Genomic DNA, 20400 nt, shown 5'->3' with positions numbered 1-20400 from the left:
AACATTTTCTACTTCAATTTATAAGCAATTTTGCAGTAAATCATCCACCAGGATCCAAAATCCACAGGCAGCCGAGAACAGCCAGGCCACGCTGTGGGACGGAAACTGCGGCACCAAAAAAAAAAAGAAGAAGAAGAAGAAGAAGAGGGAGAAAAAGAGCCCTATGCTAGGAAGATGTGTGTGTGTGTGTGTGCTTCTCCTCAACACCGCCACTGAAAACGCTACAGAGCAAGAGGCCCCCATGACCCGACCGAAGCTTGAAGTTGAGCTCCCAAGAGTAAACTTGATGAGTGGGACCCACAGCGGAAGGCAGTGTGCTGTGGGGTGGGGGCCCGCTGTGCCACTTCCCCTGTGCAGACTAAAGCAGCAAGGCCCACCAATCACCCACAGAAAGCCCACAAGCGGGGCACTGCCCTGCCTTGCGTCCTCCGCCTCTGCGGAGGGAGGGGAGGATCCTGCCATGGGGAGTGTACCCCACAGTGGCCATCACCAGCGCAGGCTCCTCTTTGGTGGTGGCCCCCCAGAAGCTCTTCTGAACCGTCATGGCTAACAGATGTGGCTAAACCCATCGGTTCATGTCCATGAACCGGTCCGATACGCTGTACGGGCTGCCCTGGGAGAAGCGCCACTCCGAAGCCACACACAGGACGACTGCCACAGAAACAGGACAAGAGGCGTGTGGGTGGGCAGGCACCGCCTGAAGCCCGTTTGGACACGGGGCGCGAAGCCAAGGCGAAGGACGTGCCCTGCTTGGTTACGAAATCCATTACAATAAAATGCTGGTAACTTTTTAAAAAAAAAAACAAACCACTGAGCGAGAGCTACATTGGCCCACTCGTTGTCACTGCAACGGCGAATATTTATATTCCACTTTCCAACCAAGTTCTCGAAGCAGTACAGATAGAAAAAAGAAATAAGAAATAAGAAGATGGTTCCCTGTCTCAAAAGGACCCTCAATTAAAACCGAAACAGGGGCAACAGCCACTGGAGGGGGCCAGCGGTCAGCCCCGCCCCGCTGAACGCTAAGAGAACCACCACTTTCAAAAGGTGCCTCTCACAGGCAAGGGTGAGCCCATGCGCACAAGTCAACAGGTGAGCTGGTCTTGGGGTAGCCAGCATGGCTTGTCCCCTTTGCTAAGCAGGGTCTGCTCTGGTTGCATCCGGATGGGAGATGGAATGTGTGAGCCAGAGCTACTCCAGGACAAGCACTTGCCTACTTGCATGCCCAAGGTCCCAAATTCCCTCCCTGGCAGCATCTCCAAGACAGGGCTGGGAAAGACTCCTGCCTGCACCCTTGGAGAAGCCTCTGCTGCCAGTCTGGGGAGACCATCCTGAGCGAGATGGACCAAGTGTCTGACTCCGTATATGGCAGCTTCCTAGGTTCCTCCTTCCAAAGGGTCATGGGAAATTCAATGCACAAATTTATTTAACGTATTTCCATGGCCATTGGAAGGAATCAGGGCTCTTCAGTGGGCATTCATTTTAGTGCACTCCCTTGAGTATCGGCTTTGCATGCAGAAGGTTCCACGTTCCCTCCCTGGCAGCATCTCCAAGATAGGGCTGAGAGAGACTCCTGCCTGCAACCTTGGAGGAGCCGCTGCCAATCTGTGCAGACAATACTGAGCTAGACAGACCAAGGGTCTGACTCAGTAGATGGCTGCTTCCTATGATCCTAGGCAAGGTACCAGAGACACATCATGGAGGTCCTGGGTCCACAGAACTGATACCCCAAAATACCAATTCTATCTATCTATCTATCTATCTATCTATCTATCTATCTATCTATCTATCTATCTATCTACCTTCATCAAATGTTGAAGAGTTCTTGAACTCAATAAAACACGGCCAGGATTTGGGCTGAAAATTCTCAGACTTCCTGGAGACAGGCTAACAAGCTTGCATGTTAGGAAAAAGTATCTCGCCAAGGCAGAGACTTTTTCCTAACATGCAAGCTTGAAATCCATTCGCTGGTCAAAGTTGGGCAGCGACCCAATGAAAGAATCTTAGTCGACTGACCATACAAGCTTTTATCAAAAGCAAGCAGTCTGCGTTTTTAACAGCGACGACGTGGGTCATAACAGGCACCATCTCGGAAGAGGTCCGCCCTTTTGCTTGAGGGAGAAGGGGGAATCCTTCTTCTGTGCAATGGCACCATCAGTTGGGAAGCACTTGTATTAACAGTATTTTTTTCTTAATCTACCGCCTGATTAATTGGAGACACCAATTAACTGATTACAAATTGCAGCTCCAGTTACCAGATGGTGATAAGTCCACTGACAGACCTGTGTGTTTATAGGGCCCAACAGAATCTCTGGTACCGAAAACTTCAAGCAGTTTCGAGAATACACAATTTCCCGATTTTCAAAGCCATGGAGGGCCCTTTCACCGACTTTTTAATTCTCAAGCCTCCATTTGAGGCTTTCTAGCTGAAGAGGCAATCATCACGAGCTTTGTCAAACGGCTGATTTTCTTTTAACACTCCGGTGGAGCTATAAAAAAAAAGTTTTTATTATATATAAAGTCCCACCTCTTTACAGAATTTATATATTAAGTGCCGTGTTCATAGCTGTGTTTTGCTTATGGGAAATATCAAAATGTCAACCATTGTTGCTGTTAAAGGTCTTTAATGATATTGCGGTTTCTGGACCTGTAATGAAACCACGCTGCAGCAGCAGTTTGTAATGCATCTTATTAAGGACATTAATGGCACACATTTTACTAAAAGGTCAGGCTGAGTATTGGTGGGAGTTTGCCTTATAAACGGGGCGGGCGGAGAGCGGGGCGGGGGGGGGGACCAGTTTCAAGCCGGAGCTAATAGGGAAACAGAAAGCACTGCACCCACGGCAGGACGGCAGGCCTGCCCAGGAACCACTCTGCGCTCGGCTTGCCAGCAAATTAGCACCCTGCTCTGCCATTAACAGCCTTCACTGGGGTGCGACGCCATCAAGGGAGCGGGGAAGACCCAAGAGAGGCCCCTGACTGCCTCTCAACATCTGGAGCAGGGCCATCCGAGGCCGCTCTGCAGAGTGCATGGCCACCACAACCTCAGCCCCGCCAGTTCTGCTGCATTTTAAAGGTGGGAGAACCCATGGTTCATGCCGCAATCTAGAACGTCTGCCTGAAACCCTGGCGAGCTGCGGCCGGTCCGTGTAGACAAGACTAACCTAGATGAACCAAGGGTCTGACTCAGGAGGAGAACCTGGATCACTTTTGCTCTGGGGATGACCTACGGAGTCCTCAACGGCTTGGGTCCAGGGTACTTAAGAGAGCGCCTTCTCTTATTAAGAGCATCTGAGGAGGTCTGGTTACGGTTGCCCCGGCTCGTGTGGTGGAGTCTCAGGACCAGGCCTCCTCTGCGGAGGGGCTCTGGAATACGCTCCCTGCTGAAATAAGAGCATCTCCTTCTACATTTGCCCTTCTGTGCCCCTGAAGATGTGCCTGTATTCGCAGGCTTTTAATTGAAATTGAAATCTTAACGTGTCTTTTATCCATTCAGATGTTTATCTGTTTTATGCATTTTAACTGTTTTATATCGTCTTTATATTATGTTCTGACTTGTACACCGCCTGGAGAGGAGGGCTGATCTTGTGGTAGCCAGCATGACTTGCCCCCTTAGCTAAGCAGCGTCCACCCTGGTTAAATATGAATGGGAGACCACATGTGTGAGTGCTGTAAGATATTCCCCTTAGGGGATGGAGCCGCTCTGGGAAGAGCGGAAGGTTCCAAGTTCCCTCCCTGGCAGCATCTCCAAGATAGGGCTGAGAGAGAGAAAGTCCAGCCTGCAACCTCAGAGAAGCTGCTGCCAGTCTGTGCAGACAATACTGAGCGAGATGGACTAAGGGTCTGACTCCGTATATGGCAGCCCCCTATGTTCCTATTGAGATTTCTATATCAGGCGGTATAGAGATAAGATGAAGAAATAAATAAAACGTGACTGGTTTTTTGAAACCCCTGCATGCAGGAGATGCCCAATCTTCTCTACAAGGGAAACAGGCAAGCTGGTTCTTACTGTTCTTAAGAGCACTGGTGAACTCTGGACCTCCTCGTTTCTTAAACTCCAGGAAGGAATCTGGTTGTGGAAGCTGGTTGGCTGTCAGGAGCACCTTCTGGAGTTTCATGCGCCCTTCCAAGAGCAGGTCCCACAAGGCTTGGGAAGAGAAAGGGAAGGGGGGGGTGCGGGAATTAAGCATGGCCGGGGCGGAGTCCTCCTGCAGAGCCGATGCATCACATCCCTGCCCGCCCGTCCCCCCGCCCTCTTCATCCTCCCCCCTGACCCCCAGCAGGCAGAAAACCAGCCAGCTCAAACCTCCTCAAGTGCCACACAGTCCACAGGATGCCCATTTGGGTTAAAATGCAACTTTGCTGGGAGCCTTTGCTGGGTTTCCCAATCTGCCCCACGTTTCCCCGCCCCCCACCAAGGGGGCACAGCCCCCTCCCTCCCTCCCTCCCTCCGCCCGTCTGGCTCCCTGATGACTTCTGCGGGGGTGGGGGGGAACACGCTGCTTGCTTCTTTCTCCTTTTGCTTTTAAGGAGGTGTGGTGCCAGGGACAGCTGCTGGCGGGGAGTTGCCGTGGCTTTCACCCGGGGGTTTTGTGCGGATGGCTTTTGTGCCATTGCTCACCGCCTCAAGGATCTCTGTGACCGAGAGGCAGGATACAAATCACAGCATAATCTCCGATCCTGGCTCTCTGGGGGCTGGGCTTGCACAAGACACGCATGCTAACACGGACATGTTCACAAAAAGGCATTTCCAGGTACATTTAAAGGCATACACATGCACTGAGTGAGGACTGTCCTCCAGATAACTCAGGGAAACTTGATGTCGTTCTCACACAAAGCCTGCATGTCCAGAGGCACTCTACCAGCCAGCTCAGAGGGCCAGACCTGCCTGCACAGCTTCAGCAACGGCACAGCGTCGCCATGTGTGTGCAGGTTCTCTGCAAGGGGATCCGAGGCCTCACTCCCACCCCCCACCCCACTAGGTTATCCATCTCACCCTAGGACAAACTAGAAGGAAATAATACGGATAGAGCCATTCTGTGGGGGGGGGGGAGAGAAGGAGAGACGGTTCACGTTTTGGGTACAATCAGTCGCCTTCGCTTCCACTCAACTGGGAAGCCGCCAGTTCAAAGATGGCGCCTTCTTTATCTCAAGGATATGCATCTAAGCAGGGAGACTGAAAATCCTTATCGGGACGACAAGAGAAAAGAGGCTCTCTACTCACCTATCTGATTCTTTACGGCTTTCCCTTTGTCTACTTCTTCAGCCACTCTCTCTTTGGAAAAGGCCACCAGCAGCCCGCCATCTTGGTTCTCACTCTCCTGGGCCGCTGCCTTCTCGCTCTCGGTGCCGTCTAACTCAGAGTCTCCCCCGCACTGCATTTCTTCGCCGCTGCCTTCTTCTAGGCTACTCTCCTCTTCCTCACTCCCTTCTTCATCCATTCCCTCTGCAAATTTCTCGAAGTTGTCAAAAGCCTGGAAACTGAAGGTGGGCTCGTCCCCTTCCTCCTGGCCACTGTCACGGCTGAAAGCATCCTCCTCCTCCGTCATTTCTGGCCTCTCGTCATCCAGTCCTTCCCCAAGGGGTTCATGGTCAAGACCGCCATCCTCTGTTTCCTCCTCAGCTGAAGTCTGTCCACCTGTCAATTGCAGAAGACCAACATTCACGCTTGCCCAGTGTGGACTGCGATGTTAACGACCCCTAATCAGCGTCCCCTCAAACAGGGATTCCCAGACGTTGTAGACCACAACTCCCAGAATCCCCAGCTGCCACGGCTTTGGCTTGGGGATTACGCGAGTTGTCGTCAACCATCGCTGGGAACCCCTGTGAGAGGGAACACGGCCCCTAAGGTCCAAGGGGATTCTTGCCCAAGCACACGGCAAAAATGAAAGCCACTGGATTCAGGGAATAAGGCTGTGCCTTATCAACTTTGTTGCTGTGTATTGACTGAAAGGGATTTTAAGTGGAGTGTTGAATGGTATTTTAAATATATTTTTATATAAAAAGTGTATTGATACTCTTTCTAAGATGTGGCAGTTAAATGTGACCACACCGGTGAGAAACAAATCTGTTTTAAGAATTAGCTGGGTGAGCCCTCACTGGTGGAGTCCTGGATTCAAACCCCGGCTCCGTCATGAAGCCAACCAGCTGGCCGTGGGTCAGTGACACCCCCCCCCCCCACTCATCCTCTTCTAAATATCTGCAGCAACACCACATAGAAGTCTGGGGAGGGTTAAAATAGGCCACAGCAGCAGGCCACACCCTGTGTGCCCTGAGGGCAGAGATGGGGAGCAGAGATCTCACGACACAGCGGCAGCGTCTAGGTGGCCAGGGGTCAGCAGCATCCTACGGAGGAGAGCTGGTCTTGTGCTTGGGCAAGCAGGAATGGCACTGTGAGATACTCCCGAGGGGTTGACAGGGCCGCTCCGGGAAGAGCACCTGCCTGCCCGCCTGCTTGCATGCAGAGGGCTCCAAGCTCCCTCCCTGGCAGCATCTCCAAGACAGGGCTGGGAGAGAGACTCCTGCCTGTAGAAGAACCTGGGAGAAGCCACTGCCAGTCTGGGCCAACAATACTGAGCAAGATGGACCAAGGGTCTGACTCAGTATATGGCAGCTTCCTTTGTCCCTATGGCACAGGTACCCAAAGTGGCCCGTGAAATGATGCTGAGCGGCACACACACAGCTGGGCAGACCGTCCGCCATGAAGCACTACCCGCCTCCGGCCTGCATGTTGCTGCAAGAAGCAGAACCCAGGGTCAGCGACAGAAGGTCCCCCCTCTCTCTTACACGTGCGCCCTGAGAAAACGAGCATGCAGGTGCAAAAGAGAGCGAGCCATGAGGCCTAGCCAGGGAGGCCTCTGCCGCCAACCCAGGATGCCCGCTGTCTGCTCTGCTCTGAAGGCCCCGCTCTGAATGCACACATGCGCACACAGGGCCTTGATGCTGCCGCCCAGGACGCAACGCATCCCGCACACGGATGAAAACAGACCGAGGGACCACTGGGTGGGACTGCAATGCTAAAGACCGGAGGGGCTGCCGCCTCCCCACCCACAGCTTGCCCCAGGTTTCTCTCGGGGCCGCCCAACCCCAAGGCCAAGGCAAGGACATTCCGATCACCTCAGTTCGTGGCCCGAGTCCTGGGAGCTCTTCACAAAGGCTGGTGTCTTCACAGGCCCCAATCCGCCTCCCTCTTTGTGGCACCTCCCATAATCAGAGCGCGAGGTGGGCAGTACAGGTTTGGTTTTTTTGCCAAGGGGCCGGAGGGTGGCCTCCTCCGCCTGGACAGATTGAAACCTCAAATGCACGCTTCCCTGCAGCTGCCGTGCCTGGACCGATGAGCAGACCCATTGATTAGCTGACAGCCTCTCTCATTATATAATGAGATAATGGGGGGCGGGGGAGGCATTACAAGGTGATCCAGTTCCCTTCCCCACAGCTGCACACACAGAAATCACACACAAGCAGGATACAGTTCCCGAGAGAGCCATCGGAGGTTTAAAAAAAAAAAAAGCGTGTGTGTGTGTGTGTGTGTGTGTGTGTGTGTGTGTGTTTCCTGCCAGGTTCCCTGCCAATGAGAATCTGATGCTAAACTTCTTGCAAAAAGGGAAATATTGTCTAGGTGGAGACAGTGGCGTCTCAGGACATCCAGAGCAGATAGAGGCAGGAAATGTTACACCAGGATGAAAACATCCACATGGCCTCTGAACACAGGAAGCTGCTTCCTACTGAGTCAGACCCTTGGTCCACCTGGCTCAATGTTGCCTGCACCGACTGGCAGCAGACAGAGAAGGATCTCTCCCCTGCCCTACCTGCTGAGGACTGGATTTGGGACCTGCCGCACACGACGCAGGGACTGAGCTATCTCCCGATGCTGCTGCCTGCAGAGTCCAACTGCTGCTCCAGCTAGTTCAGGGAGTATTGTCTATAGGGTTTTTGCTCTATTATTTATTATATTTATCTCTCCTCTTTCTACCCCGGAGGAATTCAAGGCAGCATCTGCGGGGCTCCTAAGCAGCCTCCCCTCCAGGCCCTGGACAGACCCAGATCTCCCCAGCTTCAGCCAGGGGGCTGAATCACGCAACCCCAAATCACACCCTGGGACTGAAGTTAGAAACTTTTGCTCCTGCGTTGAAGGCTCAGGGAAGGTCACAACCAATTTACATATCAGGATATGAAACGCTTATGGAGAAGAGGCCCCAGCATGCTGAAAAATATGCATATCTTGAACAAAGAGAGCATATCGTTTTTGGAAAGGTGGTGTATAAACCGAATGAATAAATAAGTAATAAATAAATATCAAGATTTGGCTCCCGCCCCAATGCCAGGTCAAGCCCCACCCACCGCAAAATGGGAGAGAGATCCACGCCAAATATCCATCTGCACTAGAAACCAAATCATTCCCAGCATGCTCTGACCATCACGGCGTCCCCTGAGGATCCTGGGAACTGCAGCTTTGCAGGGGCGCTGAGAATTCCTTGCCAAGTATCCCTCAGCGCCTCCAGAGTGCCCGGCTTCCGAGGGGTTTCTTGGGGGTGGGAAGCCAGAGCAGCTGAGCACGGGTGGCATGCCTAGAGCAGACACACCCTGAGCTGAACAAGGCAGAGACAGGAAGCAGCAGCAGCAGCATCTCACCTGAGGGCCTGGCCTCTCCCCACGGCTCTTCCGCCAAGGTCTTGCGTGACGTGGCCTTCCCACAGTATCGCTGGTCAGCATCCAGAAGGCAGTAGGGGACCCCTCTGCGGATGGGGCCGGCAGCGAGGGGGGCATCGTCAAGGCCTCCCTCATCAAACGGGTCAACAACTCTGGCCACAGTGACTGCAAAGGAAGAAAGCAGAGCTTAGCTTGATGCCCGAGTTCCCTGCGGGGTGGCCAGGGCTCTGCTCCGCAGAGGAGGTGGTGGTGACCGGCCACACCACAGCCACTGTCAGATGTGCGGGCCCCACCCTGCCTGGCCTCTGACTGGCCCCCCTGCAGGCGGGAAGAGCAGAAGAGGCTTCCTGCCTGAAGGGGGCCTGGCCTCAGAATCCAGCCCCTCGGCCTGGCGCTGGGCTCGGCTTTCACAGATTTATAGACCGCCCCAAACACTATAATAACACACCACCAATTAAAACCAAAAAGGAAACATGAGACCCATTTGAAACTCGAAAACCCTGTGAAAGGCTTGCCGCTTCTCCCGTCTGCTTGGTGGGACCTCCGACCTGTCCTCAACTCCCAATCCCCTGTGGGACCCTCAGGCCCCCAACCTGCGGGGTGCCTAGCGGGCCCTCCCAGGTCCTGGGAGCCGGGGCCCCTGGTTTGCTGCTGCTGCTGCCCATGGCTCAGCTACCAGGCCCAGCAGTGCCCTGGGGGTCCTCCCCCAACCAGAGAGGGTCCCTCCATTGCCCAGTCTCCCCCCCCCGTCCCGCCCCCCACCATGCATGCTCATCCTACTCCTCCCCTGTTTCTGCAGCTGCCGCCGCTCAGAGCAGGCACAGTTGGCATTGGGGGGCCCTGATCTTATGCTGATGATTCCTCCCTTCTCTCCGTGCTTTGTGAGGGCACAGCAAGGGGGAGGCCCAGGGCAGGCTGCAGGTACCTTGCTGGTGGCTTTCAATACAGGAAAGCGTCAAGAATAAGATATGCCAGTTACAGACGTTTCAGCTTGTCTCATGCAGCGTTCGAGGTCCCGGTGTGTTTCACAACAGCAAACACACAACATGGAAGTCCGCCCCTTCTTGCTACAAACACGGAAACCACCAAACATTTCAAAGCCAGCTGGTCGGCTGCAATTACCGGTCTCTTGTTCGCCTTTGGCCCCCTTCCTAGAGCGCTGCTGCCTGATAGAGGAGTTCCCCATAGTCTGGGAAACAGACTGGTGGGGGGTTCGCACCCGCAACCGCTGGCTTGCTAGGCAAGCAAAGGCATGGATCATCAGGCCAGAAAGGAACCCTGACCGAATTCAGTGCTCGCTTGGCCTCCGCCCAGGGGCACACACACACACACCCACCAAACTACAGGGCCAGGGCGGGGTCCAAGGGGCTCCGCAGTGTCTTTGGGAATGTTAACGTCCCATTTATGGAAACGGCTCATTGAGCAGAGGGGAGGGATGGAAACACCCCACAGACCGCATGGCGGGCAACAGCCCTCGTCCTCCGCTGGAAACATGGGGGGCCCAGGAGAGTTTCTCAGAGCCGGCTGACCCATCTGGAAAGTCTGCAGGGCTTCTCAGCCAAGCCCAGGTCCCAGAGAGAGGGGGCCGGGGCTGGCTTCCATGGCGGGCCAGCGCAGGAAGGGCCCTCTCCACCCCAGAGGCCACGGTTATGGGGCTGGATGCAAACGGGGGGCTCCCAGGCCAGGCACACCTCCCCACTCTCTGGCCCGTGCCCATCCGCCAACCACACGCGGCCTGCTTTCAGCCCAGGGGACAGTCTTGGTGCAAGCACAGGAGTCTCACGCAGAGATGGGGAGCAGGGGTCCACGTCTGGTGCGGGTTCGGGCCTCTTCTCCAGTGCCAACCAGTTCTAGGGCACTTGATGAATGCCACCGTTCCAGGACAGGGTTTCTTCACCTGGGGCCCCGATGGGAGGTGTAGTCCATCAACATCTGGGGGCCCAAGGCTAAGAAACCCTGTTCTAGGACATGGACGTAGGATCCTCCGCCTGATCACCCCGGACCTCACTCTGCTGCAGGGGGCTAGCAAGTGTGCGAGGAGGACGCTTGTGGGGGGGAGGGGGAGGGAGCAGGAAACAGCCCCACCCCACCCCACCCTGCTTGGTGGCTTTGATCAAGCAGCCTTCAGGGCCCGCCTCTCAGGCACTGGTGTCCCAAAGAGAGGCACCCCTGCCCCCTAGCACAGAGCCCAGACTGTGGGCTCACTTCATGTCTCGTCTTTACTGTCTTTATCAACTGCCCAACACCACAGGGTGCAGCGAGGAAGTGACCTGCCTAGGAAGCAAGAGGCCACGGGTTCAAATCCCTGCTGGCACTGTATCAGGTGGCAGCAGCAAACTCGGACGATGCTGGAAGGCACCATCTCATACTGAGCGGGAGGAGGCCATGGTCAACCCCTCCTAGATTCTACCCAAGACAACCACACGGCTCTGTGATGCACCAGGAGACGACACCAACTCAAAGGCACACTAAATATCTCAATACACCTAAATATCTCAAGGCGGGGTACAGAACTTAGCACCCCAAAGGAAACTCAAGCAGAATTTTAAAGTGATGACAGTTTTGGGATGTTTCAACAGAAAACGTGCTCAAAAGTTGTTTTAGCAGCATGCCTGGGGACACGTCATGCCCACCTTCCTCCCCACCCACCCCCCGCCACCTGGCATTGCGTAAAACGCAGCCCAAAGAGCTCCAAGGAACACGGAACTTTGCTCACTGTTTTATTTATTTATTTGTTCGATTTATATACCACAGGTATAGTTTCCCCGGAGGCTCTCGTCCACACACAAGGGCACTTTGCCCCCCATCTGTGAGCGCACACACACACCCCAGTTCTTCTCCCCTGATGTGTGTGTGGGGGGGTAGCTGCTGCAGTCCAGCCCAGCCCACCCACCCACCGCCCATTGCCCCTAGCCTGGAACCGAGGCAGCTGCCACCGGCTGAGTCAGACCCTTGGCCCATCTAGCTCAGGACAGGCAGTGGCTTCTCCGGAGATGCTGAAAGGCAGGAGCGCCCCCTTGGCTAAGCAGGTTTTGCATTTGATTTTGTTTTTGCATTTTGATTTTGCATTTGAATTGGAGGTTTTGGTATTTTGGTTTTGCATTTGAATGGGAGGCCCCCTGTAATGCCAGCCGTGCCAGATCCTCTCTTGGAGATGCTGCTGCTGCAGCAGCCGGGGAGGAAACCTGGGGCCCCGATGCTCTTCCCAGAGCGGGGCGGGGGGGCCTCCATCATCCTCTGGACTTAGAGGAGTCCTCTGGACTTAGACATCTCTGGAGCCGCTCCCGGCCGCCCCTTCAAATGCAACCGGGGCGGACCCTGCTTTGGGAAGAAGAGCGCCGGGACTCCAGCTCCTCCCCGCCCGGGCAGCCTCTCCCAGGCGGGGCGGAAAAAAGAGGCTCCCCTGCAGAGGCGGCGGCTGCTGCCAGTCCGGGCAGACAACCCTGAGCTGGAGGAAGGAGGGACCCGGCAGCGGCGGCCTCGGCCTGTCGCTCTCTCGCCACCCCCGGCAGGGAGAAGGAAGAAGGGCGGGGGGGGTGCCTCCTTGCTGGTCCGCGTGGAGCTGCCCCCACCACAGGCCCAGCCGGGGGGGGGCAGCCCCTTCCTGCACTGCACTGCATGCACTGCACTGCAGACGGCGAGCCCCTCGGGGCAGGGAGCCCTCCGGAGCCACGTGACACCCCCACCCTGAGACAAGACACCTGCGGGCGGGCGGCGGGCGGGGGGAGGGGCCGCTGGAGGGAGGCCGCTTCCCCCCTCACGCTCCTCACCGTCGCCGGGGTCGTCCTCGGGGTCTCCTCCTCCTCTTCTCTCCTCTTCCTCGGGGCGCGGGTCGAGCAGGCGCCGTAGCTCCGCCGCCACCCGGCTGGACGAGGCCGCCACCGCCACTGCTGCTTCCGCCGCCATCTTGCAGGCCGGCCCAGAGAGGGGAGGGCGGGGCCTCGCCGGCCCAATGGGGAGCCGGGATGCGCGGCGGGGGCGGGGCCTCACCTGGGCCGGGGTGGAGGGGGCGGGGTCAAGGCGGAGAGTGGGTGTTTTGTGTGTGTGTGTGGCAAGACTCCAGCTGGGGATTCTTCTTATTATTTGTGCATTTTCATATTTATATACCGCCTGTGTGTGGATATGTGTAGAAAACACACACATATATATAAATCTCTTAATAATAGAGTGGAGCCACTGTGGTTAGAGTGCTGGACTAGGACCAGGGAGACCCGAGTTCGAGTCCCCATCCAGCCATGATCCTTGCTGGGCGACTCTGGGCCAGTCACTTCTCTCTCAGTCTAGCCTACCTCACAGGGTTGTTGGGAGGAGACACTTAAGTAGGTAGTACACCGCTCTGGGCTCCTTGGAGGAAGAGCAGGATATAAAATGTTAATAATAATAATAATAATAATATACATCATTAAAATATCTTATTGTCCTTTCAGAGCTGCTGCTGCTGTTGCTTCTCGGAAGAGAGAGATGATCAGGCAGGAAACCCCGAGCCCGGGCCTGGGTCCCCTCCCAAGAGGCTGCTCGGCTTTGGCAACCATGTGTTGGTTTTCCAGATGTATATCCCACTCGACTCACCTGGAACTCTTGACACTTGAAATGTCACCTGCAGAGGAAGAGAGTCTGGGAGGAGCAAGCATGGGCTGCCCCTTGGCTAAGCAAAGCCCACTTGGGTTTATATTTGAATGGGAGACTGCCCGTGAGCTCTGTAAGGTAGTCCCCTTTGGAGAGGGCCATGCGGAAGGTCTCAGCTTCACTCCCTGGCAGCATCAACAGGTAGGGTTGGGAGAGACTCTGGCCTGAAGCCCGGGAGAGCCACTGCCAATCAGAGTCCGACAGTCCTGAGCTAAGCCGGCCGAGGGCCTGACTCATTAAAAGGCAGCTTTCGATGAAGCTCCAAATTCACTTCAAAATCTGGAAGGAACTCCCAGGGTTGTCGTAGTCAGCGTTTCCTCATCTCTAGCAGGTTTAAAAGAGCACGCTCCAGACACATTCGTTTAATCAAGCCTTTGATCTGCTGGAAGTTGATTTTTATTGTCCTGCTATTTTACATTTTTGTTTTAAAGGTTTTGCCGTTTTAATGTTTGGTTTTAATTCTGGTTTTATCCTTCATTTTGGAAACTGCCACGAGATATTGGTATGAGGCGGTGTCGAAATGTAATAAATAAAATGCTAAATGATGGATTTAGCGATGTGCAAAATGCCGCTTTCCTAGCTTCCCTTAAAGTTCAGCATGTTTCAAGAGTCAACTTTAAATGCAACTTATTTCATTGTGCAATCAGTTAAACTTATTTCATAACTGCAAACATGTTTCAAATGGCAGCTTCCGCTTCCCTGCCTGATTATATCATAATAACCCATTAAAAGCACTGAATGAAACACAGGTTATCTAAACATCAGATTTTCTAGTTTTATTAAAAATTCACAAATTTTTTAATCCAACTTTTCCCCCCTTCCATACAGTGAATGGTCTAATATGCACTGGAGGTCACACAAGCTTAGGTTTATTCGAACAATAAAAGACATATGAGAAATTTAATATATAAAGGAAAAAAAGTCGCAGCTGCTGGCTGCATATTTGACCATAAAATTTAAATATTTTGGATTTTTTTTTTAAATTTTAAAGACACGAAAATAAAACCTGTGTGGGTCTATATAAGTCATATTAACAATTCCATGAATGTTGAACAGGACTAAACATTAGCAAAGATGTTCGTTGTTTTCCCCCTTAACCTTGTAACACTTTGTTTAAAACTTTTTCCCCCAGGCTGTGGATGCCACACAAGAGAGTATTTGTGCTATAGAATTGTTTTATTTGGCAACTGTCTGATTTTATAGGTTTTCTTTTCTTTGCCTTCTGTAAACACCACCTTCGCAAACTAGCACAGTGAAAACACAAGCCCTGTAATGCCTTATAACGTCTACAGAAAAAAAAGAAGAAAGGAAAAAATGAACTATTTTGGTTGATTGCTCAAAATAATTGGCTTTTGAACAAGAGGTTCTAAAACAGGATTTTTTAAAAAGTAAAACATTGCGCTCCTGAATTTAACATTTGATGTAAACAGTTGACTGCTTTTTTTCTAGTTCCATAGAGTCTTTTTATTTTTGTTTGTTTAGCTTTTATTCTTGTGAAGGTAGAATCCTTGGTTATTTGTTTCTTTCAAGTCATTTTTACTTAGAAGCCTAGCAGCAGACTTCTGGGTTTTGAGGAATATTGGTGTGTGTCACTCAGAGAAGGTAGAAGAGTTGATGCTGAGGGCTGAGATTTAAATATTTGCTCTTTTGGCCAAAAGAAGCCCACCCCACCCCCAAAACAACAACAAAACAAAACACTTTTCATTTGCCCCACCAGACATTTCTGAAGCTTAGAAAGTCTGCTGTTGTGGCTCTTGTTGAATTTTCTGAGGCAAAAATTAAGGAACAGATAATGCCAAAGCCGTCATTAAAAAAAATTAATCCTAAGATTCTTTGAAGCCTTTTCTTGTTATCTTTGACCTTGCTTTTTAGTCAGTGTTTCTTTTCCTGTGTGAGAAAAGTTCCTAAGAATTTTGATTCCTAGAGTTATCTTCTAGTGAGCCAAGTACCTAGCCTGCGCCATCCCATAATATATGGCAGTACTGAAGCACATCCGCTTCATCAATGTCTGTTTCACTCACTACAAAAAGAGATTTGATTTTATTTTTTCCTGTCGATTCTGTGTCATGTCGATTGTCCCCAGTCTTATAGCAAAATTTCCCTGGGCATTGATCTGAAGTCAGTCATTCCCAAGGTTAAAAAAAAATGGCAAACCCAAAAAACAACAAAATATAGATAGATAGATAGATAGATAGATAGATAGATAGATAGATATAGACAGAGAGAGATATTGTCTCAGAGCAGGAAAAAATGTTCCGTCTGACTCCATTTCTGTACACCACACTATGAGCCGGATAGAGATGCCAATCGGGCACTTCCTTCCGAATTCCGTCCTGGTCCCTAAAGCTACCACACAGCTGCCTCGTTCATTTCAGGCGGATGTGACAAATGGCTCCCATAATTAGCACCGCCGTTGACGGATATCGAGGAAAACGGAGGGCTCGGGCCAAACACTTCTGCCGACATGGAGTGCAACGAACCGGGGAGGTTGGGTTCCGGACTGGGCGAGTCTCCTGGCGGGTGGGACATGATATCTGTGAACCGCTGCGCTTCGCTGGAAGGGTGGTGGCCGGGCAAAGGGTGCTCCATGCCCCCAAGAGGCGTCCCTGGTGGCCCCGAGGAGGGCACGAACGGGAGATCCACCGGCGTCTGAGCCTGAGAGGAAGGAGGTCCTTGGGGGAAGAAGTCGTAGTTGCTTCCAGGTCCGTAATATTCACTCTGGTAGTCTGGCGGGAGAAAGAAAAGAAAAAGGATTGAGGCACGTGGAGGAGGAAGGCGACGGGTCCAGAAAAGAAGCTGCTACAGCCATTTCTCTCCGGGCAGGCGTCCCAAACTCTGATGTGTGGCATACCCTTCCCGAGTAGTTGCCATGCCCCCTGGAATTCCAGGTTTCACCTGGATTGTAAGGATCTCACCCAGATTGCTTAGCCCACCTGGATGTGCCCAGATTTCATCTTTCATTAATCATCATCATCATCTAAGCTCTAGCCCTTGTAGAAGCGGAGTGGAGCAAAACAAAATAGGCAGTCACTCTCCTGCCCCAAAATTACTTTCAAGCCAATTTACATAATATGCAGATTAGGCACCGGGTTTGGAAAGCCAGGATATGGCAACCCGAAATCCTGAGGCCTCCAAAAAACGGCAGGTGGCCCCAACCAACATTTAAAGAGTCTTGCTGCAGGGCCAGGTTCTCATTTTACTCACAGATGGAGCAAATGACCACCCCTCTGAAATGGACCACTGTAGCAGAAGGGATGGAGAAACATAAGAACCCCAAGGAGAGCCCGGCTGCAGAATCAGGCCCAAGAAGGAGACCTCTCTAGCCCAGAGACCTGCTTCACACAGTGGCCCACCAGATGCCTCTGGGGAGCCCACAGGCAAGAGGGGAGGGCAGGCCCCCTCTCCTCTGCTTCTGTGGCTCCCCTGCAACTGGGATCCGGAGGCATCCTGCCTCTGAGGCTGGAAGAGGTCCACAGCCACCAGACCATGAGCCACTTTTTGACTTGCCCTCCATGAATTTGTCTAAGCCCCTTTTAAAGCCATCTTTAAAAGGGGGCCTTCTCCGTCGTCGCTGCCCTGAGGCTTTGGAATGCGCTCCCTAGTGAAATAAGAGCCTCCCCATCTCTGACAGTCTTTTAAAAGTCTTTAAAGACGCATCTGTTCACCCAGGCTTTTAACAACTATTGTTTTAATGGTTTTAATGCTGTTTTAAAATATTGTTTTAAACCTCTTAAATTGCTGTAATGTTTTAAACTTGTTTTTGTTTTAACTAATGTTTTACTTTCTGTTTTTATTTTGTTGTGAACCGCCCAGAGACGTCAGTTTTGGGCAGTATACAAATATTTTAAATAATAATCAAGAATAATCATAATCCAAACAAGTGGCCATCACCACATTCCACGGCAAATAATTCCATTGATCAGGAATTGACCCAGGCAGGCAAAGATGCTCCTGCAGTGGTGGTTTAATCACCAAAGCCTGTAGTCAGGATTGCAATCAAGAGTGAAGCCATAGATTCAAGAGATGCCTGGGAGAGGAGTGCCCACCCCCTACACAGTCCCAGGGCGGCCCCCTGATCCTGCTAACCTAGGTCTAGCTTTGGCCAGTGACTGGATGGGGGGCCACCAGAGAAGCCCACACATGCCAAGGTAGAAACGCAATCCATAAATAGTGCCAGGAGTGTGGGCAGCTGCACGACCGACCTAGCAAGCCCAAATCCTTCTGTTGCCTCCTGCTTTTGCTAATTTCATTTACATCCCACTTCCCTACAACATCCGTACTCAAGACAACAACAATCACATACACCATCAATGGTTATTGTCTGATCTGACCCGTGCGTCACTTGGAGTACAAATGCCGTCGGAAAGCAAGATGTACATCAAATTAGCAACAGCCAGAGACGACCGGCCAATTTTGGCTTGACGTGAAACTGTCCACACAGCTGGCTAGATAGATTCCTTCCATTCCTACATACATCATAGACAGATAATATCTGGGAGAGACTTGGAACCCCTGAAAAAAGTCCTCTGCTGAAGCCAGCTATGGCCACAACACCACACATCTCAATTCTGCATTCCCAGCAAGAGCACACCTGCCGTTTTCTAGCCCAGGAATCAACATTCCCTGCCGAAGCATCCCAGATTCTGCCTTTTAAAAGCCAAGTTCCGCAACTGGTCTCCGTTACGCAAATCTGGACCTTCCTCCACCTTCCGCTGCAGTATTTATTCTGCTTCTTTCAGCACACCACTAACCTCTGGAATTCCCTGCCACAAGGGAGTTGTGGAGATGGCCTGAGCTGAGGAGGGCCCCTAACACAGAGGGCTTTGCACAGAATTGCAGAGCTCCAACCAAACCATCACATCCTGAATTATTCATACGAAACTGCATTAACTTCCCACCCGCTTCAAGGAGCCAGAAGTCAGTTCCGTGTCCCAGACAATATCCTAGCATGCGTTGGGGAAAGGGAACCCCACCCCAGAGTGGGCACACAGGCACCCTCTCAGACCACTGCTGGCATAACCACCGTTCCTTAGAGAAAAAGAGCACCGCAAAGAAAGAGACCCCTGTCTTGATTATCTTAAGGGAGGTCGGTCATTGGGGGCAAGGATTTTCCCTTCGGTTTCTCGTCCCAGGTTTCTCTGAGCCAACCGCGACATTAACCCAGGGCGGCCCTCCAGCTGTTGTGGGGATGACAACTCCCATCATCCTCAGCCACAGGCCAGTTATCAGGGATGATGGGAGTTGTAGTCCTGCCACAAGCGGTGCAGCTCCGGACGCCATGAGGTCCAGACACCTCCTCCTCCCTCCCCCCAGTGGTGGAGCCAGCAGTTCACGGCTACCTGCTCTACAGGGGCAAGTCGAGGCAGCTGGTGGGCTTCGCGGAGCCTCCTTCCAGGGTACTTAAGAAGAACCGCCCCACCCCCACCCCTCCCATCCTTCCTCAGCCACAAGCTCACACTCTTGGGCTTGGCGCAACCCCACAGCAACAAGCTCATCCAGTGGGAGAGACTCGAAGGGATCATCATCTCTTTGTCTAAGAGATGATCCACACACTCCTCCGGGGGCACATTTCTCGGTGGCCGAGATGGAGGCCCACGAAGAAGGTCTTGACTCTGCAAGAACATAGAATCTCTCTCCGCCCTCTCTTGGAAATGCTGCCAGGAAGCGAACTTGGGACCTTCTGCTCTTCCCAGAAGCAGCTCCATACCCTGAGGGGACTATCCTACAGTGCTCACACATATACTCTCCCATTCAAATTGAAACCAGGGCAGACCCTGCTTAGCTAAGAGGACAAGCCATGTTGGCGTCCACCAGGTGAGCTCTCCTCCCATAGCTTACAGCACAGTCTTACTATGCTATACCAGTCTCTTGGTCAGCCTCACTTCCTAGAAAGAGAGATGCTTGATGGTGCCTTGAACTGCCCTCCGCAGGGTCCACAGGGTCTGGGCTTTGATCCTAGGGGTCTCCCTCCCAGGCTTTTCTTTTGCCCAGGCTTTGTGGACCTGCCCCCAAAATGTATCTTGATCTGTGAGGGGCTGGTAGAGAGAGAGAGAGGCCGTCAAGGTGACACACTCAGACCAGAAGACAGCCTGTGCATGGTCAGAGGCACTCTCTCCCCACCTCACATGGCTGTGCCATAACCGTCTAGCAAGGGGTCAGTCTAGAGCCACTGAAATAGCAGCTGCAATACACAGTCTATTAATTTCAGAATAATCCCTCCCCCCAAGTCAATGAGTAGGGGAACTGACTTGGATCAGGCCCGGCAAGAAGGCCCATCCAGACTAGCCTCCTGTTTTCCACAGTGGCCCACCAGATGCCTCTGGGGAGCCCACAGGCAAGAGGGCAGGGCAGGCCCCCTCTCCTGCCACTGGGACGGAGAGGCCAGCACCTTTCCCAAGGAGGCGAAAAGGCCCTTTGCCGGTTGGTTCTGGGGGGCTGACCAGGCTTGGGGCCCCGGATGGCGGCGGCTCTGCCCCGTGGAGACCTGTGACCACCCACCTCGGCGCGCGGCTGCGTCTGTACTACCCACCTCCGTAGAAGGAGAAGGGCCCGTTGGGGATGAGCTCGCCCGGCTCCAGACGGTCCACCAGCGGCCTCATGCGGCGGGGGCTGCGGAAGAAGGCGTGCCTCCGGGCGCCCAGCGCGCTCAGCTGCTTCATGCGCCGTTCCTTGGAGCGCCGGTTCTGGAACCACACCTGCCGGGAGGAGAAGCGGAGAGGAGCTGGCGAGGAGACCAGTGGCTGCCGGCAGGCACCGGAGCAGGCCAGGCGGCCGCCGCTGCTGCCGCTTCAGGGCGCACGCTGGAGAGGCTGGAGAGGCCGGACTTGGGCGTACTGGGCGCGCCAAGCGGCAGCCCAGCCGGGCGCTCCAAGGCGAGACAGCCAGCGAGGCCCGAGGACGCCCTGGCAGGAGGAGAAGGAGCAGGCGGACACCGCCGCCGGCTTCTCCTGCATCCTCCTCCTTCTCCAAGGCCAAACCCCATCGGCGAGGCCGGCCGGGCTGCGGAGGAAGGCCGCTGGCCAAGTCGGTCCCAGATCCGGCCCCTCCCTTGCCAGTTGCCTCGGCCCCTATTTGCGAAGACACCCCCCCTTGAAAGGGGGCCGCCTGCCCCCTAAAAAACCTCCG

At 53.3% G+C, this 20400-nt stretch overlaps 2 protein-coding genes across 8 annotated transcripts in view; both read right to left on the bottom strand.

Annotated features, from left to right (window-relative positions):
* AATF (apoptosis antagonizing transcription factor) overlaps positions 1 to 12565 on the bottom strand; it is an 87824-nt gene extending 75259 nt beyond the window's left edge. For all 3 annotated transcript variants that reach the window (XM_053275406.1, XM_053275407.1, XM_053275408.1), the window contains exons 1-4: positions 12420 to 12565; positions 8632 to 8814; positions 5225 to 5638; positions 4010 to 4147 (exon numbers count right to left, since the gene is read on the bottom strand). In XM_053275406.1, coding sequence (XP_053131381.1) covers positions 4010 to 4147; positions 5225 to 5638; positions 8632 to 8814; positions 12420 to 12555 — 871 coding nt within the window. In that variant the 5' untranslated portion in view covers positions 12556 to 12565. The remainder of the gene's footprint in view (positions 1 to 4009; positions 4148 to 5224; positions 5639 to 8631; positions 8815 to 12419) is intronic.
* Positions 12566 to 14036: 1471 nt separating this feature from the next.
* LHX1 (LIM homeobox 1) overlaps positions 14037 to 20400 on the bottom strand; it is a 50717-nt gene continuing 44353 nt past the window's right edge. For all 5 annotated transcript variants that reach the window (XM_053275459.1, XM_053275457.1, XM_053275458.1 and 2 more), the window contains 2 exons: positions 19805 to 19970; positions 14037 to 16001 (listed from right to left, as the gene is read on the bottom strand). In XM_053275459.1, coding sequence (XP_053131434.1) covers positions 15622 to 16001; positions 19805 to 19970 — 546 coding nt within the window. In that variant the 3' untranslated portion in view covers positions 14037 to 15621. The remainder of the gene's footprint in view (positions 16002 to 19804; positions 19971 to 20400) is intronic.

The sequence above is a fragment of the Hemicordylus capensis genome, chromosome 12 (genome assembly GCF_027244095.1).
Source record: "Hemicordylus capensis ecotype Gifberg chromosome 12, rHemCap1.1.pri, whole genome shotgun sequence".
NCBI lineage: Eukaryota > Metazoa > Chordata > Lepidosauria > Squamata > Cordylidae > Hemicordylus > Hemicordylus capensis.
This window is presented reverse-complemented; position numbering and strand designations above follow the sequence as displayed.